The following is a 19,573-nucleotide window of genomic DNA, read 5'->3' as shown; positions in this document are numbered from 1 at the left end:
GTGAGTTAGTTAAATATAGTAGTTAAAAAAAGCAGGTTTGTAGTTTTAGAATCTCGTTTAAATAGTATATTCATGTATTACAGTATAGTAATAATAAAGAAATCATTCAGCCCTCTGGACTGGAGTCAGTCCCTGCCTGCAGTAGGATTTTAGGAGCGGCTCCTCAGGGACGGCTGGTGTCAGATGCTGCAGTGTCAGGGCTACGTTTAAAGCTCTGTTCCTCAAAATCTCAGGAGTGTGGAGGTTGGCTGTTCCTCCACACTTGCTCTTTCAGCAGCCTGTGGTTCCATGGTGTCTGTACACAAGCCAGGACCCCAGCAGACGGTGCTCTAAAATGGCCACTCGATTTCCGTTTTAAAAAGGGAGATTTCTCCACTTTCTGCTTGGAGGCTGTATCTGTAAATAAGATTTTAGGATTTCTGTCATAATTATCACCACCCGTTACCTGCTCGAGTGCAACTTGCAAGATCACACCTCTTAAAATACAGTATCTTTGGGAGCTGGCATGTGGTTGATTCATATGTGTGAAGGTGTTAGGCATCCTGACCTAAACTGAAACAATCATTTGGTGACACCCCTTCAGAGTATGCACAGCATGCACAAAAAGCTTTACTGGAAATGCTCCTTTCATTTGGGTTTTTTTTTCTCTGAAGTGCAGTGGAAACTCAGTTAAGAAGCTTGAAAAGACGACAAAAATCAAGTCTGTCAGCAAGACGTAATTACTCTCATAAAAGGTATTTCTTTGGTGTGGTTCATTAGAAAAAGGCTTTTCCTTCAGTGCAGCTTCATCACAGGGAAATTCCTCCTGTCTGGGCTCTGCAGCTGTGACAGCTGGGTCATGGCCATCGCTGCCTGACAACCAAATTTTTCGGAAAGTGTTTGGCCTGTGGTTTCTGCTGGTCTGTCTGTAAATTATCATTGTTGTTGTTACTATTTGTAGTCTCTGTAGAGTGAAATTTCCAAGATATCCTTAGATACAAACTCTTCCTCTCCCTGTAGCCACCAAGTCACAGAGTTAATTCAGGCTTGGCTGCCTCAACCACCCAGTTATTGAGGGGTTGTTGGTCAGCCTCGCCCCCTTCACAGGGAAGAATTTCTTACATATATTTAATCTAAGTCAGCCCTCATTCAGTTTAAAGCCATGGGAAAACATTGGGAGAAAACATTGTGAGAAAACATTATGAGAAAACATTCAAAGTGTTGATAGAAAGTCTTGGATTTTTATTTTATTTTTACTGTACCAATGCTAATAAATGAACTGGGCACCCAGATCACCCTGGGCACACCACAGGCCCAGCAGTGTTTGGGCAGAGGGCATGTCCTGCAGTGCCCTGACACCTCTGGGTGGGTGTCAGGAGGGGGTACTGGTGTGGCTGGATTTGGGATGTCTGTCCCAGGTTGTTTCCTTTCCCTCTTCTCTGATAACCACCAGAAATAAACACAATCGTCAGAGTTTACCTGAGGTGCTAAGGGCAGGTATTGCAGTGGTGGGAGGGATATCTCGTGAATATTGACCACGTTCTTTAAATAGGCACGCTCCTGCTCTGGCTGTAATCAAAGGCACAGCTCTGGGAGTGTTCAAAGTCACTCTGTGTGTTCTCCGTGCAGCTGCTGGGGAGTGATCAAAGGCAGCAGCAGCCACGGCCCCGTGTGCTCCGCAGCGGAGCGGGCAGGATATATTGCTGTTCCCATTTTAATTTGTTTTTTCAATAAATCAGGCTTCATTCCTATTCATCATGTAAAGCTGTTGGATGGCGAGCCGCTGCAGAATGCTAACTAATTTCATAATGCTCTGCATAAGGTGACCCACTTACAAGTTCATCCTTCAGTCGTGTTTAAGCTCTGGTCCTGATTTATGTAGCAGCATATTGGTTTCATCAGGAGTTGTCTGATCGCTCACTGTGTTGGCTCCTTCTTGACCTGTACATGATTTGTATTCTCCTCGATTTTAGGGAGAACTTTCTGTCTCTGTGCACATATGTGCAGAAGAAGAGTAATAAACCTTCTTAAAAGTAGTCAGTTGCTTTGAGTTCTTCTGTCACTTAAAGATATATTGGAGTGGGAACTAAAAGGAGTTTTAAGGAGGCTGCTGCAGGCAGGGCAGGGGAAACTCGACACGAGATGTCCCTCACGGGATCACCCTGTTTGCACATTTTTGGACTGTGATTACCATTGGCTTTGCATGTTGTGAGTCACAGTCCCTTGGATTTGAGTGTGGGAAGGCAGGGGACAGTTCCTCTTCTATATTTTGCCCATACTGTTTTGTTTCTGCACTGATAATCAAATTATAGGGAATTCCCTTCTCCTTACCTTAATTCCTGTACTTACCTTACCTCCCTTGTTGAGAGTGAGGTGTGCTGCCCAATTTTATCAGCCTGGTATGATTTATTACCCTCACTTCTCTTTAAATCTGCATTTGAAGTTGTTAATGAGGGATCTAACCAAGCTGAGACACTGGGGCTGCTTCACAATAAACTACAAGTTCCCACTGCTGTGAGTTTCAGCTTACTGACAACTAATGAAGCTCCCAGTCCTGCAGGATACCACACAGTGCAGAAAGGTGGAATTGTCTGCATTCAGACCTGTGTGTGGAGCTACAGATGCTGTTCCTTTTCTCTTGTAGCATTCCTTCTTCTGCCGATTGACGGAAGATAAGAAATCGGAGAAGTTCTTTAAGGTTTTTTATGACCGCATGAAAGTGGCACAGCAAGAAATCAAGGCAACTGTCACAGTCAACACCAGTGACTTAGGAAACAAAAAGAAAGATGAAGACTCAGACAGAGATGTCCCCAACAGGAAAAGAGGTAATCCCCAGTCATTCCCCTCCTGAAGTGACAGGGAGTTTGTGTTTTGAGCTCATTTCAGTTGATGCAGTAATGCTCTGATCTCTGATCCCACAGAGCAAAGTTCAGAGATCAGTGGTGCCCTGGCTCAGGATTTCGAGAGCTTCTTCCCCTCTTCATCCATTTGTGAGGTTGTGCTGTTGAAACGAGGAAAAGTCTTTCTGAGCTGAGACTCTGCTGCCTTGTCTCATGACAGACAAGCTGCCCAAATCTGATCCATGAGAACAACCCCAGGCAGTGGGTTGTGGTCAGTGCCTTCTCTGACAAAAAGTGAAGAAATCCTAATTTTGTTCTGAAGCGGGTCCTTTTAGCATAACTGCTGCTAGTGCTCGATGTGTGTGCCCTAATGTTAATCCCAAATGTGTAACCCTGCTGTGGTTGGGGTACGAGGTGCAGAGCGTGGCACGAGCCCCTCGCCTACACTGAACGTACTCACCAAAGAGCTGCTGCTCAGACATTTCCTGGCCCTCCTTATGCAGCTGCCCTAAGGAAGGTGTGTCCTGGTGTGTTGCAGTGAGGGAGCCCATGAGCCAGATCACGGAGGAGGTGCGGGACCAGCTGCTGGAGGCGTCTGCGGCCACGCGCAAAGCGTACAACGCGTACCGCAGAGAGGCCGACCCCGAGGAGCACTACTCAGCAGGGGAGGGAGCCCAGGCTGCAGCAGACAAGAGCAAAGATGAGCTGGAGATGAGTGCTGTCATCTCCATCATGCAGCCCATCCTGCGCTTCCTGCAGCTGCTCTGTGAAAACCACAACCGGGACTTGCAGGTACCGCCTGGTTCTGTTCAGCTGTGCTCAGAGTGCCCCATGCTCTCACTGCTGCCACACCATTATCCCTAATCCCAGGCCTTTTTTAAATGGATTATGTGACCAATTATTATCTTTGGTCTCGGCATTAATCCAAAAAAAAAAAGTACTTACACCTTGCTGGGCTGATACAAGCAAATCCAGTTCTCCAGTGATCTTTGAAAGTTACATACATTAAAGGTGGTGGGATCCACGCTTCTTGGGGCTTTTAAAAAGGATATGTTGAAAGCAAGCAGGTGTTGTACTGTGAAGTTACTGACTTGCTTTTGAGAGGGGAGGGAAAGAAATAGAGAAAGAAAGAGAGAATGAAAGAGAGAATGAAAGAAAGAGAGAAAGAAAGATCATGTAGGAAAATGAAGAGGGCATTGGGACTTTGGTTCCATCAGCCTTCAAACTTAACTTTCCAGTAACCAGGTTCTCCTGGATTTTCTAGAATCTGTTCAAGTAGCTAGCTAGAGTGGAACACATGGTGAAGTTGTTAGGAAAGCCTCAGCTGAAGGTGAATCTGCTGAGGGACATGAAGGGCAATGAGAAGGATTTCCAGTTTGTATCCACAGAGGAGGAGATAGGCAGAGGAGGGTTTGCTGTGGGATAGGCACAGCCCCTGGTGACAGAGGTCACGGAGAAGGTCAGGGAGCTCAGTGCCACCTTCAGTTTACCCCTTACCTATAGGACTGGCCTTCACCAACCCTACATCCCTGAGACTCTGGGGAGGTCTGGAGCAAGGGAGTCCTACCCTTGGTGGAGAATTGGGATGGGAGATGACTAAACAAGCTGGACACCCCAGGCTCCATGTGGAATTGTGGCCCCAGGCCTGGGTCCCCAAGTCCAGCAGGCAGTCTCAGAGGTGACCATGGGGCTGGAGCATCTGATGGGCAAGGAGAGGCAGGGAGAGCTGGGAGAGGTCAGGCTGGGGAGGAGAAGTGTCAGGGTCTCTCCCCATGTGTGCAGACACCTGATGGGGGACGTGGAGAGGACAGGCCAGACTCTGCTCCAGCTGCCTTGTGACAGGGGTTGGAGTTGGCAGTGTCCAAAGGTCCTGGCAGCCTCGGTGTCCTGTGCTGCCCTGGGATGTGTTGGTGGAATTCCAGGGAGCCCAGAGCAGGTTCCCCCTTACAAAGGGGCTGCAATTCAGATGGTTTTTGTTCTGTGGGATCGAGGAGCTGGTGAGGCGCTGTACAATGTGCTAGATGCCCTCATAAAGAGCAATAATTGCCGTGATTGCCCATTGTTCCGTGGCCAGCAGGAGCGTGGGACCTCGTGTGAGAGCTTAGCAGAGCTGCCAAATCCCTTCCTCTGAGCAGGAATGCCCTGGCAGCCCTGGGATCCCAGCAGCAGGGAAACCTTCTGGGAGCATCTCTGAGTGCCCAGGTTACATACATCAGCCTTTCTCTCATTTTAAAGAAAAAGAGCCTTTGATGTGTGTTTTGTCAGAGGATTTTCCTGCCGCTGGCGGCGTCGGTTCCGTGGCACGGCTCCAGACCGCACGCGCAGGATCCGCCAGCTATAGGAGCACACTTGAATTCCAGCCAGTGCAGAAGCTTGGCCTGAGCCCTTCCCCGTCCTGAACAATTCCATTTCCCAAACAGCAGGTAGTTGTAGGCAGCTCTGAGAGAAATAGGGATTTCTCTTTGTAACAGCAAAAAAAAAAATAAATTATAGAACAGCTTTTCCAGTGAAATCCTCGTGCTGCCTGCTGCCTCGAGGTTTGTCCTTCTCTCAGCCCCAAAGGAAAGGCAGAAGTGTCTGATCCTCCAAAATCTTGGTGTCTGCAGCTGGTACCCGTAACTGAGCTCCCTGCAGCAGTGCCAGAGAGCTTGCTGCCTAAAGGAGCAGGGAAGGGCTCTGCAGGAGGCTGAGTGTCTCCCCAAATGGCACATGGCATTGAATGAGGAGTGAGTTGGGATACCTGCCTGCTGCAGGGGTGTGCTGGGCACAGCGAGCCTTTCCAGGCTGCTGCAGCTGATGGGCAAACACAGGGCAGTGCCAGCCATGCTGGAGGAGCCGCTGTGCTTCAGACAGGAGGAGGAGGAGGACTCTGGGTGCTGGGGCAGCTGCGGTGCTGTGCCCTCTGCATCAGGCAGCTTCCCTTCCCAGGTCCAGCCCCAGCTGGCTCCGTGTGGATGCTGTTCCACAGCCCCTCACGGGGCTGGAGGAGCTGCAGAACCTTCTCCAGATGAATGCAAGGGCTGGGATGAGCGGGTGGATGCAGGCTTCCCACGTGTTCTAGCCGGAGCTGCCTGTGGTTCTGGGTGCAGGGTCTGTCAGAGGGTGCACACCTCGGGGTCAGTCCCACGGGGAGCAGTGGATGGCACACTCAGCACTGAAGAGCTGTGTTCCCACTCAGAGCTGCTCTGGGTGACTGAGAATGAAGAGTTCCCTCTGTCCTGGCTGAGACAGCAGCAGACACTCCCTGGGGCAGTTTCTCACAGTGCAGCAGGGGTTTGTTCTGTACAGTTTTTTCCTTCCCCTTGTTTCAGCCTAACAATGTGCCTCATTCCTCTTGTCTCCTTACTGGCTGTGGCTCAGGCAGCTCAGGTACAAGCTTAGCTGCAATCAGAATAAATGCTGTGCAGCAGCCAGGGAGCGTTTTGCTCCCTCACTTCGGGTATTATCCTTTCATTTCGCTTTTTTTCCTGGAGGGAAGACACGAGCTCCGATTTCTGTAGGATCAACCTTTTTTACATTCTGACAAGGTAATCAGAAGTCAGGATTCTAAATGAGCAATCAGCTGAAATGTGCTGAATCACTGTCACCTTTAGTCTGCATTCATAGACAGCGTTTTCCTTTTTTAGCTTCTCCTTCCATTGAATCTGCAATTTCTCTCTGTTTGCCTTAAAAGACTCATTAGTCTGACTCAGGCAGAGACAGCCAGGGACCAGTGCTGCTCTCTGGGCTGGCAGGAAAGACCCTGCTGGTCCCATACTCCATGGCTCCAGTTCCTCTGAGGGCTTTTTCACTCTGGAATTGTTGTTACCTGCTAGAATTAAGCTAAGTAAGAGTTTTCCTGCTGAAACTTCAGGGAAAAGCAAGTGTTTGTGGCTGCTAATCTTTGCAGCACTGCTGGGAATGCACTGGCAAACAGCATCTGAGTCACTGGGAGATTGGTTTTCATTAGTTGTCCTTCAGTTTTGGGTGGGTTTGGTGCTTTTCTTCATTTGGAATATAGGAGAGCAGAAAGCTGTTAAATCCACGGTGGCAAATCTGGCTTTTCATTAGAGGAGCTGCTCGAATCAGCAGCTTCAAGCAGGAATCACAATAATTATGTGGAAAGAAATGCAGTGGAGAGAATTCCATTTTAAGGTGTGCACTCAGGTCCCTCTTGTGCAGGTGGAGCTGCTGTGAGGACCCAGGCAGGGAATCAGGAGAGGTCTGGGAGGAGGGAGCCTTGAGTGATGCTTGGCAGGGAGGTGCAGCAGGGGGACTGAAGCTCCCAGGCTCCAGAGAGCTTCCCAGAGTTCCTATTCTGTGCTGGGTGTGTCAGGCTCTGATGGATCTCTCTGTTCATGGGGTGCACTCTGTTCACTGCTGCACACTGTGAGGCCAACAAGCTGCTCACGAGAGCAGCACATTGCAAATAAGCCCTGGAAAGGGGCTTAAACTGCTTGTACAGTGAGCCAGAGCAATTCAGCATGCAGTGGAATTGGGGATGGATGAACTTAATAAATACTATCAGCCAAACAGCATTTTGCATGGTTTTTCCCCTCCCTCATGGCTTTGACACTCTCCTCACAGAATTTCCTACGCTGCCAGAACAACAAGACCAACTACAACCTGGTGTGTGAGACCCTGCAGTTCCTGGACTGCATCTGTGGGAGCACAACTGGGGGACTTGGACTTCTGGGTCTGTATATAAATGAGAAGAACGTGGCACTGATCAACCAGACGCTGGAAAGTTTGACTGAGTACTGTCAGGGGCCCTGCCATGAGAACCAGGTAATGACCCCAGGGCTGGGAAATGCATCCCCTTTCTCCCTGGGCCCCAGCTCTGCTGGCCTGCTGTTGTCTTACAACACTGCCCACTTTATTTTCCCCCCAGGCTGGAGGATTTCTTACTTTATAGACTCCTCATAATCAACTTGTCTTTCTCAGGGCCTCCTCTGAGGAGTTGAAGCACTCAAAGCAGTAGAAGTATTTCTGCTTTGCTAAGATCTGTTTCATTAAATTGGACAAGGAGAGTGAGGAATTGCTGTACTTTATATAATCCCAGAATAGGCTGGGTTGGAGGGACCTTAAATCCCACCCAGTGCCCCCCTGCCATGGCAGGGACACCTCCCACTGTCCCAGGCTGCTCCAGCCCCAGTGTCCAGCCTGGCCTTGGGCACTGCCAGGGATCCAGGGGCAGCCCCAGCTGCTCTGGGCACCCTGTGCCAGTTTCTGCTTATTCTCTCCATTTCCTTATTAATTGAACCATAATATTGTCCTGAAAGCCTGGAATGTGACCTTTCTGTCTTTCTTGTCTCTGCAAGAGAATGCGTGAGGCTGTGCATGCCAGGGGGAATTGTCTGTGGCCCTCTGCTCTCTGGATCAGGTGGAATAAAACCCTTTAGGTGTTCTCAGTGTGGAGTTCAACGACAGAGCAGGGCTCTCTCTGGGTTTTGAAGCCAGCAAGATGCTGTTTGTACATTTTAGGTACAGAGCATTCCAAGGGTAGGCAGGAGGTTACGGAAATTCCCTTTTTTTGTGTAGACAGCGCTGAAGTAGGTGTTGATTGGCATGTTTGTAATAAAGAAAACTCTCCCTAATCTCAGTGAAACACTGTTCCTCCAGCCTGCTCACTTTGGCATGGAAATGCTTCATTTATCAGCTGTGGTTCTCCATGCTTCCTGAGGCCAGGGGCTCCAGTAGGACCATGGCTGAGGAGAGGAAAAGCTTGGAACAAAATGCCTGAAATCCTTTGTTGTTGCACTGCCTGGAGCTGTCTGTGCAGTTTTCCAGCTCGGACAGCCCAGGAGGGGATGGCAGAGGGACTCTGCTGCTCTGGAGGGGTCACAGCCCAGTCTGTGTTTGCAGTGCAGGCAATTAGTGAAGCCTGATGACTTTTCTTTGGACAGAACTGCATTGCTACCCACGAGTCCAACGGCATTGACATCATCACAGCATTAATTCTCAATGACATCAACCCTCTGGGAAAGAAGAGGATGGACCTCGTGTTGGAGCTGAAGGCAAGTGAATGCTCTTAACAGAGCATTAACAGTGGGATGAAACGTGATTTTACTGTTAAAATTATCTGGGTGTTCATTATATCCCAACATTCAGAAGTGCCCAAAAATTACATCCATCACTGAGCTGCAGGCAGTGCACAAAGATTGTCTGTCACAGGTATTTCATCTTTGAAATGATGACTTGGAGCCACCAGTTCTCACATGGGGGTTGCAGGCAGTCAGAATATGCTGAGGAATCCTAAAATCACTTTCTGTAAAAAATCTAAAGCTGATGAAAACTTTTCTGTTGTCGCTGAGCTTTTACGTGGACAGTGGAAGTGAAATTTCTCATGTTGCAACTACTTTCCTAACACTTTATTGGTGTTGTTTAATAGGTTGACATTAAATCAACAATTCTTTATGGCTGTCCATATTAATGCTGAAATAATTAGCCCTGCTGCTGGTTTCAAAACACAGAAACACACGAGCAAGTTTCCCTCTAGCAACAGCATTCTCAGAGCACTCTTGCTTCAGCCTGTGCTTGAGAAATATTCCTCTCTGACTTATTGCCCTGACTGACACTGCAGTGTCTCCTTGTTTTCCGTTGCCGACTCACACCATTATTATGGGTAATGTGGGTTTTTTATTATTGTAAATAAAAAATGCTTTTAGACTCGATTAGCATTATACTTCAAAATTAAATACTTTTATTGGGTTTTATTGTCAGGCATGATGGATTTTAATCTTAATTGTTCGTATTAAAGTAGTCTGGTGCCTTGTGGTAGTTTCCCATTTCCTCCCTGTGTTCCTTGGCGTGAGCAGACTGCAGAGTGATTTCAGCTAAAAGCAGCAAAGCACATCTGTGTGTTCAGCCCTGGCTGTCCCTTGATTTAATCAGCAGCATCTTCAGCAGAGCTGAGCTGCACCATTTGGGAGCTCAGAGCTTGTGGTGATACTGCAGTATCCTTAAATCAAAACAAAACAACACCAGCATGGAACAGCAGCACTTTTAGAAATTTCAGCCTCAGCTGGGGTTAATTGGATGCCTTTCAATAAGTAGGGTTTGGGGAATAAACTGCTAAAAAACCCTGTTGAGTTGTGTAGGTGGGTAATTAGAGGAGAGGGAGGGCTTGGTGAGGTGAGGCTGAGAGCCCTGGGCTGCCTGGCACGCTCTGCCTCAGTGGCTGCTGCCGTGGGACCCGTGTCCCTGAAACCCTTCTGGCAGCACAGTGGTGCCCCTCAGGCTGGGGACCCTCGTTTTTTGGCTCCTGGCAGTGATTCCATCGCTTTTCCCTGCCCTCAGAACAACGCTTCCAAGCTGCTCCTGGCCATCATGGAGAGCAGGCACGACAGCGAGAACGCAGAGAGGATCCTCTACAACATGAGGCCCAAGGAGCTGGTGAGTCCTGGGATCCCTCCCCAGCTCCTGACTGCTCATCTGCACAGGAGACAGAGAAGTGACAATCCCTTGTGGCCCCAGAGCTGTCCAGTGAGCCCCAGCAAGGTTTTGGGGCTGGTTCATGAGGGAACTGGTGAAAACACAAGCAGGAGAAGCACGGCCCAAGCACCTTTGTCTCATGCACAGGGCTGCACTGGAGCTGGGCTCAGAACATGACACAGGTGCAGAGAGGGTGGCCTGGAACGTGTTACCTTCAGGGAAACGTGAGGTTCAGTTTGTTGAGCCAGTGAGCTGGGCTGAAGCTGAGTCAGTTTATCCTGGATGCTGAGAAACCCCCTGACCTCCCTTTGAGCATCCCGAGCATGTGCTGCCTTCAGCAGCTTCCCCCTCTGCCTGAGCCTCCTCTCCTTGCCTGTGGCAGGCACATGCTTCTCTCTCTCAGGATTTTTCATAGAGGAGCACAGAGGAAAGAAAGAGAAATCAATTTCTATTTCTGCTCCTTGTTTTCCCATGTGGAATGTGTTTGGAGAATTGTTTCCCTGGGGTGATTGCTTGGTTGGATTCTGGTGAGGATTGTTTGAGCTGATGGCCAATCCAATCCAACTGGGGCTGGACTGGAGAGAGGATAAGGAGTTGGGAGTTAGATATAGTAGTTAGAAAAGTAGGTTTGTAATTTTAGTATCTCATTTAAATAGAATATTAATGTATTATAGCATAGTTATAATACAGAAATCATTCAGCCTCTGAGCTGGAGTCAGACATTGCCATTCCTTCCCATGGAGTTCACCTGATTTCCAAGACCTTGCCTGTCTCCTTCTCCAGGTGGAAGTGATCAAGAAGGCTTATCTGCAGGGAGAGGTGGAGTTTGAGGATGGGGAGAACGGGGAAGATGTGGCGGCGTCTCCGAGGAACGTGGGACACAACATTTATATCTTGGCTCATCAGGTAGAGTCCCAGCACGAGTCACAAACTGGGAAAAGCCAGAGTCTGCTTTTCCCTGGAACTGTTTTCATGGCTCATCTCTGAGGCAGACTCACTGCACATACTCTTTTTATCAGAGCAAATCCTAATTTTAATCAGAAACAAAAATAGTGTAATGCAAGAAAATTTTGGGAATTTTCTTTTATCGTGGGAAGCAGGCAGACTCTGGACCGAGTTCCCGAGGACATGTGGTTCAATTCTTGGCAGCACTGAGCAGCAGTGTATTATTTTTCAGCTGTATCAAAGGTTACTTTATACTCCCAAAGAAATTCTACTCACAGATCAATTAAAGTGTAATCAGAAATCTCGGTCCTTACCACATTCTCTCTCTGCTGGAGCCAAGCAGAGCCACTGTACTGATACAATGTGTATTTGAAAGGTAAAAAAACCAAAGGGGAGAAAACTGTATTTAAATACACTTAATCTATTGGTGCTAGATCTCTCACTGCATTAGAGACTTCTTGTTCCTCCAGCATCTGAGCAGACAGACCCTCACTGTGCTGCAGGATGAATTTAGAGCATCCAGCAGCATTTTTGGAGCAGTGCTCTGTACATCTGCTGCTCAGTTGTTGCAGATTTTCTCTTTGTCCCTGCCTGGATCTTGGGTGATGGGCACACCTTTGGGTTAGGGTGGTGTAGAACGACAGACCGAATGTGAATTTCTGTGGGATCAGAAAGATTCCAGGCAAAGGGTGGGAGAGGATGGGGAAAAGAGGAGTACAACACTGGCATTAAAGAAATACATATTTGAATCATTCTGACTTGCTCCCAAAATAGAGCTGCAGGGTGTCTGGTTGGAACAGAACAAGCCTTCTGTCAACTTTGCCCTTTCCTAGCAGCTGACTGCGTACTATTTCTTTTTTTATGCCAAAAATCAGAAATTTAATATCACAGAGAGACATCTGGTGTCTCCCACTCCCTGTGCATTCCTTTATTTTAGTTGGCTCGTCACAACAAAGAGCTGCAGAACATGCTGAAGCCAGGGGGTCAGATCGAGGGGGACGAGGCGCTGGAGTTCTACGCCAAGCACACGGCACAGATCGAGGTAGGGAACCCCAGGGCAGAGCACGGGAGGGCAGCCCTGGGGCATGATTCCTGCTGCTGCCAGGGCTCTGCCTGCCTGTGGCCTGTTGTCTCTGATACAGAACATGCAGAGAGAGTCATTTATTTAATTCCCTGGCAGTGGCGGGGGGAGCTATTCCTGAGCTGTCATGTGTGGGCTCGGGGATGGAGCTGAGCAGAGCTCTCTTGGCAGCAGGAAGTGTGGCTTCGCTTCTGTTACATTTTGGCCGGTGCTGTTGCTGAATCCAGAAAGTTTGTGATAGCTTTTTGCCACTCTTTCTGGATTCAAATGACAGTTTGGCCTCGTGTGCCATCTAAGAGCTTTATAAAAGTAAAATGTTCACAGATATGGAGATTTCCTGGAGGAGCTGGGGCTGCCCCTGGATCCCTGGCAGTGCCCCAGGCCAGGTTGGACATTGGGGCTAGAGCAGCCTGGGACAGTGGGAGGTGTCCCTGCCATGGCAGGGGTGGCACTGGGTGGGCTTTGAGGTCCTTCCAGTCCAAACCAGTCCATGGTTCTGTGACTTCCCAAAACTCTCCAATAAGTGATACAGATATCATTGTTATTCCTTGTACTTGCCCACATTTGGCTTAAATTTGCCAACATTCTTGAATTGGGCCACCACATTGCTCTGAACTGCATCCCAGCTGTCACGTGGGATTCTCTGAGCCCCTTGGAAATCCCAGCTAAGACCAGTACTGCCAGGACAAGACCACAGCATAGAAATTACAATTCTGGAGCTAAATGTAGCCCTGCGCTGAAAGGTAACTTAAATTAAATCTGTGTCGAGCCGCTGTCATTTGGAAATAAGTCTGTATTTGAAAAGGGGAGCAAAACAGGCAGCAAAGCAAGAAATGAAAGCATTTAGAAGGGGGCAGGACTGACGGGGCTGCTGTGCAGATCGTCAGGTCGGACCGCACCATGGAGCAGATCGTGTTCCCCGTGCCCAGCATCTGCGAGTTCCTCACCAAGGAGTCCAAGCTGCGCATCTACTACACCACCGAGAGGGACGAGCAGGGCAGCAAGATCAACGACTTCTTCCTCAAGTCTGAGGACCTCTTCAACGAGATGAACTGGCAGAAGAAACTGCGAGGTGGGTCCGTGCTGCTCCACGGGAGGTGGGGATTTGGGGATCTGGAAGCTTGGCTGAGCAGCAGAGGTTCCCCAGTGTGGCAGCAGCCCCATAATGGTCTGCCAGAGCTGCTCCTCTGCTGGGGTAAAGGCAGGCTGAATGCTGGAGCAGCAGGCTGGGAAGGAGCAGCACGGGTCATCCTTTCTGAGATCCAGCAGGAAGGAGCAAAGGTGTGGAGGAGTAGCTGAAATGAGGAGAAAGGAGAGGACCCAGCTGAAGAGAGCAGTGGCCTGTGCCACTGAGAATGCAGCAAGGTTGGACTTGGTGATTGTAAAAGTCTTTTCCAACCATAAAGATTCTGTGGACTTAGCCCATCTCTAGGAATGGAGATGTTTAAGAACAAGTCAAAGATCGATTTCTGAGTAATTGTAAAGTAGAATTCATCCTTTTTTGGCAAGTAGAGTGGCTGACAGGTTGATCCCTGTGATGCTAAAATGTCTGAACACAGGTGTTTTACAAGCACTGAGGTTCCCACTGGCAGCTGGGAAATGCCCTAAAAATGATATTTTAATTCACACAGTGCCACCATGTCCCCCAGCAAACCTCCTTGCTCAATGCTTTGGTTCTTGCTCTGCTGCAGGCTGTGCTGCAGCTGGGGCTCAGTGGGCAGGGCTGAGCAGTGACCCTGTGAAATGTGAGATAAGGCAGCTCCTTCCTGCTGGATCAGCCCCTGGCATCTGAGAGCACTGCTGCTTCCTCCCCTGCAGCAGCTCCACTGCAGCTCCTAGTGCAGGACTGCTCTGGAACCCCCTCTTGGGACTGCTTCCAAAAATCTCAGAGCTCTGCAAGAATCCAGGAGTGTGACACCCTAAACAAATTGCAACTTCAACAGCATCCATCTATTCTGTTAGATTTTGTTTGAGTCACTTTGTCTTCAAGGCTGTCTCCAAGCAAGCTGTGAAGGCATCCATCATTAACACCAGAACACAAATTAGCCAAGATCCACCTGCAGAAGTGGAGAATGTTTCTTTCTTTTCCTTTAAAGAACTGGAATAATTTATTCTGTCTCTAATATCCAGGTCTTGTCTGGCCTCTGAGTGATTTTTTGCACTTGCAGAGTTGTTTCCCACATTTTCAGTAGTTTGTGTTGGAGCTGTAACCTCTGGCAGTGCTGTGTGTGCTCACATGATGCCAGTTAGAGTCTATTCAACCCTCAAAAAGGCTTCTAAAATAAAGACCCGTGTACTTCTCCCTTCAGCTCATGGTGCTGGTCCATAATCTGAGCACCAGAAATCTCTTAATTGTTAATTAAGAATGGAAACGAGCTGCCAAAGCACCATACAGACAGAGAGTCAGTGTCCATCACCAAAGGAAGGTTTAAAGTTAAACTGGACCTTTATAATCACCCTTATATAATCCCATATAAATTAATTAAACCTGGTTACACATTCTTCTAGTTAGGAGGAAATGGGGAACATTGAGATATTGTGGAATTCTTTACCCCTTTGTTAGCTGGGGGTGTTAGAGGAGGGGATTTTCTGGGAGAGAGGTGGTGGCTGCTGCAAGGCTCAGAACTGCTGCATGTTGTTATAAATTACCCTTCAGCCCAAAGTCTGCATTTTCAGCTTGTTCCTAAATTTTATTGAGAGCTTTTTCTTTGCTCACTGATATCTAAACAAGCTGCCTCCTTCCACCAGGGTAAAACAGTGCTTTGCCTTTTTTAAATGGATTCTTTTCACTACTCTAGATTTCAGGAGGACACAATTTGCTGTGCAGAAAGCCTGCAGGAGCTAAAACCAGGGGGATTTTGCCTGGATGTAGAGGGAATTACTGCAAGGCAGCTTTCCTTGGGTTCACGACCACTTCAGCAAAGGAATCTTTCTGCTTTCTGCCTCTTGGTTCTGGCTGCAGGGATAATTAGAATTAGGAGTCTTTCTGAGAAGTATTTCTGGGTAACATTAAGGATTTCAATGTGCTGTTGGATTGTACATGGAGTTCTGTGCTGAGTCCTTGGCCCCCAGGGCAGAGGGAAGGCCAGGGAGCTTCACCCCCTGCTTATTCTGGGGCTATTTTGTGCTGTTTTCAGCAGAAAATGAATTTGCAGGTGGCACTGTCTGGTGCAGGTGAGCTGCTGGCAGCAGCAGAACACAGAGGGATGGGGCTGGAGCTCTTTTTCCCCCTCCAAATTGTTCTTGGTGTGACTCTTTGAGTACAAAGTTTATTATTAGGGGAGGCCCCAAGTGCTTGATCTCTGCAGTTTCTCAGTGTGTTCTCGTGCTGCTGCTAAACCATGTTTAAAACAGGGATCCTTTGCCTTAAAACACCATCTAGGAAACTTGAAGTGCCCCCAAGATGCAGGATAATTAAATAAACTTCAGAATAAGCCATGAATATTATTACTTTTGATGCTGTGCCTTTGGGCAAACTGGAAACAAACTTGTTTTGGTGGTGATATTTTTGTTTTATAGAGACCTCTTATTGTTACTAAACTCTCCATTAAAAATAAATAATTTTCTCTCTTTCAGCTCAGCCTTTCCTCTACTGGTGTGCTCGGAACATGTCCTTCTGGAGCAGCATTTCCTTTAACCTGGCTGTCCTCATGAACCTGCTCGTGGCATTTTTCTACCCATTCAAGGGAATTCGAGGAGGTATTGATATTTAAACTAAAAAAACATATGAACAAATAAGGTGCAATAAGCCAAATTCTGCTCTCCCCACTCGTGTCTGTGCACTGCTGTTTACATCAGTGGGGGTAGGAGAACAGAATTTGGCTTTTTACATTGCCTTGCTTTAAATTGTGCTGTTCTCTTTCTTGAGGCAGTTTTAAGGAAAATGTAGAGCCATGTTTTTTCCTAGGGGAAAAAATTACCTGAGATAAACATCCACCTTTAATTGCTTGACTGTTCTACTTCAGCTTAAAGTCCTGTAATTAAGGATTGAGCTAAAAATAGGCGAAATGTTGAATGTGTTGTTTTCCTTGAGCTTGCAGTTTGTTAATGGCATTTTCCACACACTTTTCCTGGTGCTCCAGGAGGCCTCTGAGTGCTGGGGGTGGGTGACATTGTCCTGCCTTGGCAGGGGGGCAGAGAGCAGCAGGAATCTGTGCAGGATGAGGGAGAGGAGCCCATTCCAGCCTTGCCTGCCCCAGGGGTGTGGGGAGCAGAGGATTCCCACGGGGAGCAGGGTGCCACGTTCTCAGCTCACATTCTGGGCTGGCACCACGGGATTGCTCGGTGACAGGTCCGTGGTGGCTCTCAGAGCCAGCTCAGTGAGCTCTGAGCAGATCCAGCCTCTCCCCAGGGCTGCAGTCAGCTGGGAAATCCACAGGGATGTTCTCACGTGCATCACTTGCAGAACGATGGGAATGTCTAGGTAGGAGCCTTTGCCTTGAGTGTTGGGGGTTTGCATCCTGAAAAAGCCTGTCAGAGGCTTTTAGACCAAATTCCAGAGCTCCTGAGAGGGGGAAGAGAACAGTTTTACCTTCTGCCATCAGGGCTGAGCCTGCAGCTCCTCAGTGTCACACCAGTGTCAGCAGAGTGGGGACAGCTCAGATCTTGGCTGGAAGGTTCTAACAAGCCCAAAGAACAATTTCTGTCTCCAGTTGCAAAGATCCCAAGTTAAAAGCTCTGAATGTATGGCTGCCAGGAAAGCTGCTGGTTAAATGAGTTCCCTGAGATTACAAACTGCAAGACTGGGGGGGTGATTGTTTTACATTTTGAAGATGCCCTACCCTGCATATTTGAAATTCTTTATTTATCAGGTAACATTTTGATAAAACCTCTTCCTCTCCTAGTTGGAATCCAAAAAGTAAGATAAATAAATACATGTGTATCTTATATTTAGCTTAAAAAGAAAAAAAAGACTCTTCCAAACAGACTGTTTGGGGGAAGTTGTCAGTGTCTTGAATTGCTCAGACACGGTGAACTGAGCAGCTGATGAGCATCTGACAGTAGCAGAAGCTGTAAAACTTCTGACTTGAGGAGCAGAAACAAAACTGGATGCCTGGAATTTGGTACTGGAATGGTGAGAATTCCAGAGACAGAATTTCCTGCTGCTGTGCAGGGATCCCCGTGCTCCCAGCAAGGCTTTGGGGTCACGGTGGGTGCAGCAGGTGAGGAGTGCCCAGCCTTAGCTCGTGTGCCAGGACAAGGATGCTGCTCCCAGCCTCCCTGCCCTGGGGGGAGAGGGGAGCTGCTCTCCTCCCTGCTGTGCCCTGAGGTGGCACCTGAGGGTCCCACGAGCTCCTGGCAGTGCCCTCCTCGTGCTGCTGGGCAGCCTGGGGCTCTGGGCTGGGCCCAGGTGGGTGTTCCAGGGGGCACCTGAGGGCCTCGCTCACTCCAGGTGTTTCTTCACGGCTGCTGGGAGCTGCTGCAACTCCTGAAAGTAAATATATTCCCAATAAATCTCATTTATATTTTAGATAAGTCGTTCCTAAATAAGCTGCTGCACATTTCCTCTGTCCCCTCCCGTGCTGTTGCTTGTTCCCACCCAGTGACTCCATTCCCAGCTCTGCACCTTGTGCTGTGTGACAGCTCCAGGAGCCCAGAGTCCCCCCAGGCAGCCAAAACAGCTGTTCAACTTTATGCTTATCAACTTTTAATTTCCAGCCATCCTCTGCAGTCTTTATTAATCTGCAGTGATTTGGAACAAGATTAGATGGCTGCTCGTGGTAGTCAGATGAGAGTAATATTTCCTAAGCTGCCTGGATTTGGGAGCAGGGGGAAAAAGCCCTAAATGACAGACTTGCCAGTCAGACACAAGCTCTGTGAGAATGTGCTTGAAGAAGGGCTGCAGAGTGCTGTGAAATTTGGGGGATCTTGCTTTTTTGTCTGTTGAGGAACCAGTTGCTTGAAGACAAAAATTTAAGTCAGCTTTGAGAAAGAGGTGTCTCCCATTTTGCATAAATCAGAGTGGTTTGGGCTGGATCTTTTTTATGGCTCTTTCAGGGAAGTGTATTTTTAGCTACACGGGCTCGGTGTTGTGTAAGCAGCCAGTCTCAGGGGACAGCCTAAATAGAGCCAGAAATAGCAAGGGGTGCCAAAAATGGGTGCGAGGGTCTGACCTAAAGCACATCAGGGGAGTGCCCTCCCCTGCCCAGCACTGCCAGGGGCCAGCACTCAGGTGTGAGCACCAAATGAAGCTCCTGGAGCACTTATCACCTGCAGGATGATTTAATAAAGAATAATAATAAGAATAATAAAGTACTGGAATTGTCTTCCCAGGGAGGTGGTGGAATCACCATCTCTGGATGTGTTTAAAAAAAGACTGGACATGGCACTTGGTGCTATGGTCTATGGAGGTGTTAGGGCATGGGTTGGACTTGGTGATCTTAGAGGTCTCTTCCAACCTCATTATTCTGTGATTCTGTAATAACGAGCTGGTGATTAGAGCTGCTGCAGGTTTGGGCTCAGACCTGCTGTGCAGTCGGGGTGGCTGAGGGCGGGCTGGGTGATGCTCCAGCAAAGGCAGGACAAGTGGCACTGCTCTGGGGGGTTGGTTGTGCAGGAATGGCTCTGTTTTGCCCAGGCACGCTGGAGCCCCACCTGTCTGGCCTGCTGTGGACAGCCATGCTCATCTCCCTGGCCATCGTCATCGCCCTGCCCAAGCCCCACGGCATCCGCGCCCTGATCGCCTCCACCATCCTGCGCCTCATCTTCTCCGTGGGCCTGCAGCCCACCTTGTTCCTGCTGGGAGCCTTCAATGTAAGAGCCATGGGGCTTTCCTAACCTCCTCTTGCCCCCTGTGTAAGGGTTCCTTACCTGTGTGTGAGGACGTGGAGCAGAAACAGCCTGGGACACGTTGGTGGGACTGGTGGGGACAGGAATTCCCTCCTTGGGAACATGAGTGCTCCGAGTTGTTCCTTTACTCCTGCTTCTCCAGGCTGCAGACAGAGCTCTGAGGCTTTGCTCAGTGTAGGAACAGCTCCAACCTCAGCCAGGCACGGGGAGGAGTCTGTGACCTAAAGCACGAGGTTATTGACCCAAAGTGCCTCAGTATTTATGGGGTGTGTGAGGCTCACTAAATGATGTGTTGTGAGTCTGATGGGGAGTTCCTGAGGGAGCTGGGAAGGGGCTGAGCCTGGAGAAAAGGAGCTCAGGGGGTTCCTTGTGGCTCTGCACAGCTCCTGCCAGGAGGGGACAGCTGGGGGGTCGGGCTCTGCTCCAGGAACAGGGACAGGAGGGGAGGGAACAGCCCCAGGCTGGGCTGGGGAGGCTCAGGGTGGACACCAGCAGGAATTTCTTCATGGAAGGTGGTCAGACTTTG

General features: G+C 48.8%; 1 protein-coding gene and 1 long non-coding RNA gene across 10 annotated transcripts in view; one reads left to right on the top strand and one right to left on the bottom strand.

The window, feature by feature from the left end:
• ITPR1 (inositol 1,4,5-trisphosphate receptor type 1) overlaps positions 1-19,573 on the top strand; it is a 160,811-nt gene that overhangs the window by 116,581 nt on the left and 24,657 nt on the right. For all 9 annotated transcript variants that reach the window (XM_030283173.4, XM_030283178.4, XM_030283174.4 and 6 more), the window contains 10 exons: positions 2,624-2,804; positions 3,358-3,611; positions 7,386-7,586; positions 8,705-8,815; positions 10,098-10,193; positions 11,016-11,138; positions 12,115-12,219; positions 13,138-13,330; positions 15,835-15,957; positions 18,836-19,011. In XM_030283173.4, coding sequence (XP_030139033.1) covers positions 2,624-2,804; positions 3,358-3,611; positions 7,386-7,586; positions 8,705-8,815; positions 10,098-10,193; positions 11,016-11,138; positions 12,115-12,219; positions 13,138-13,330; positions 15,835-15,957; positions 18,836-19,011 — 1,563 coding nt within the window. The remainder of the gene's footprint in view (positions 1-2,623; positions 2,805-3,357; positions 3,612-7,385; positions 7,587-8,704; positions 8,816-10,097; positions 10,194-11,015; positions 11,139-12,114; positions 12,220-13,137; positions 13,331-15,834; positions 15,958-18,835; positions 19,012-19,573) is intronic.
• LOC140684937 (uncharacterized) lies at positions 14,851-19,513 on the bottom strand. The gene is made up of 2 exons (XR_012057960.1): positions 19,069-19,513; positions 14,851-17,686 (listed from the first exon to the last, which is right to left on the bottom strand). It is a non-coding gene; the product is annotated as an uncharacterized lncRNA (long non-coding RNA).

This window comes from Taeniopygia guttata, chromosome 12 (assembly GCF_048771995.1).
Source record: "Taeniopygia guttata chromosome 12, bTaeGut7.mat, whole genome shotgun sequence".
NCBI lineage: Eukaryota > Metazoa > Chordata > Aves > Passeriformes > Estrildidae > Taeniopygia > Taeniopygia guttata.
This window is presented reverse-complemented; position numbering and strand designations above follow the sequence as displayed.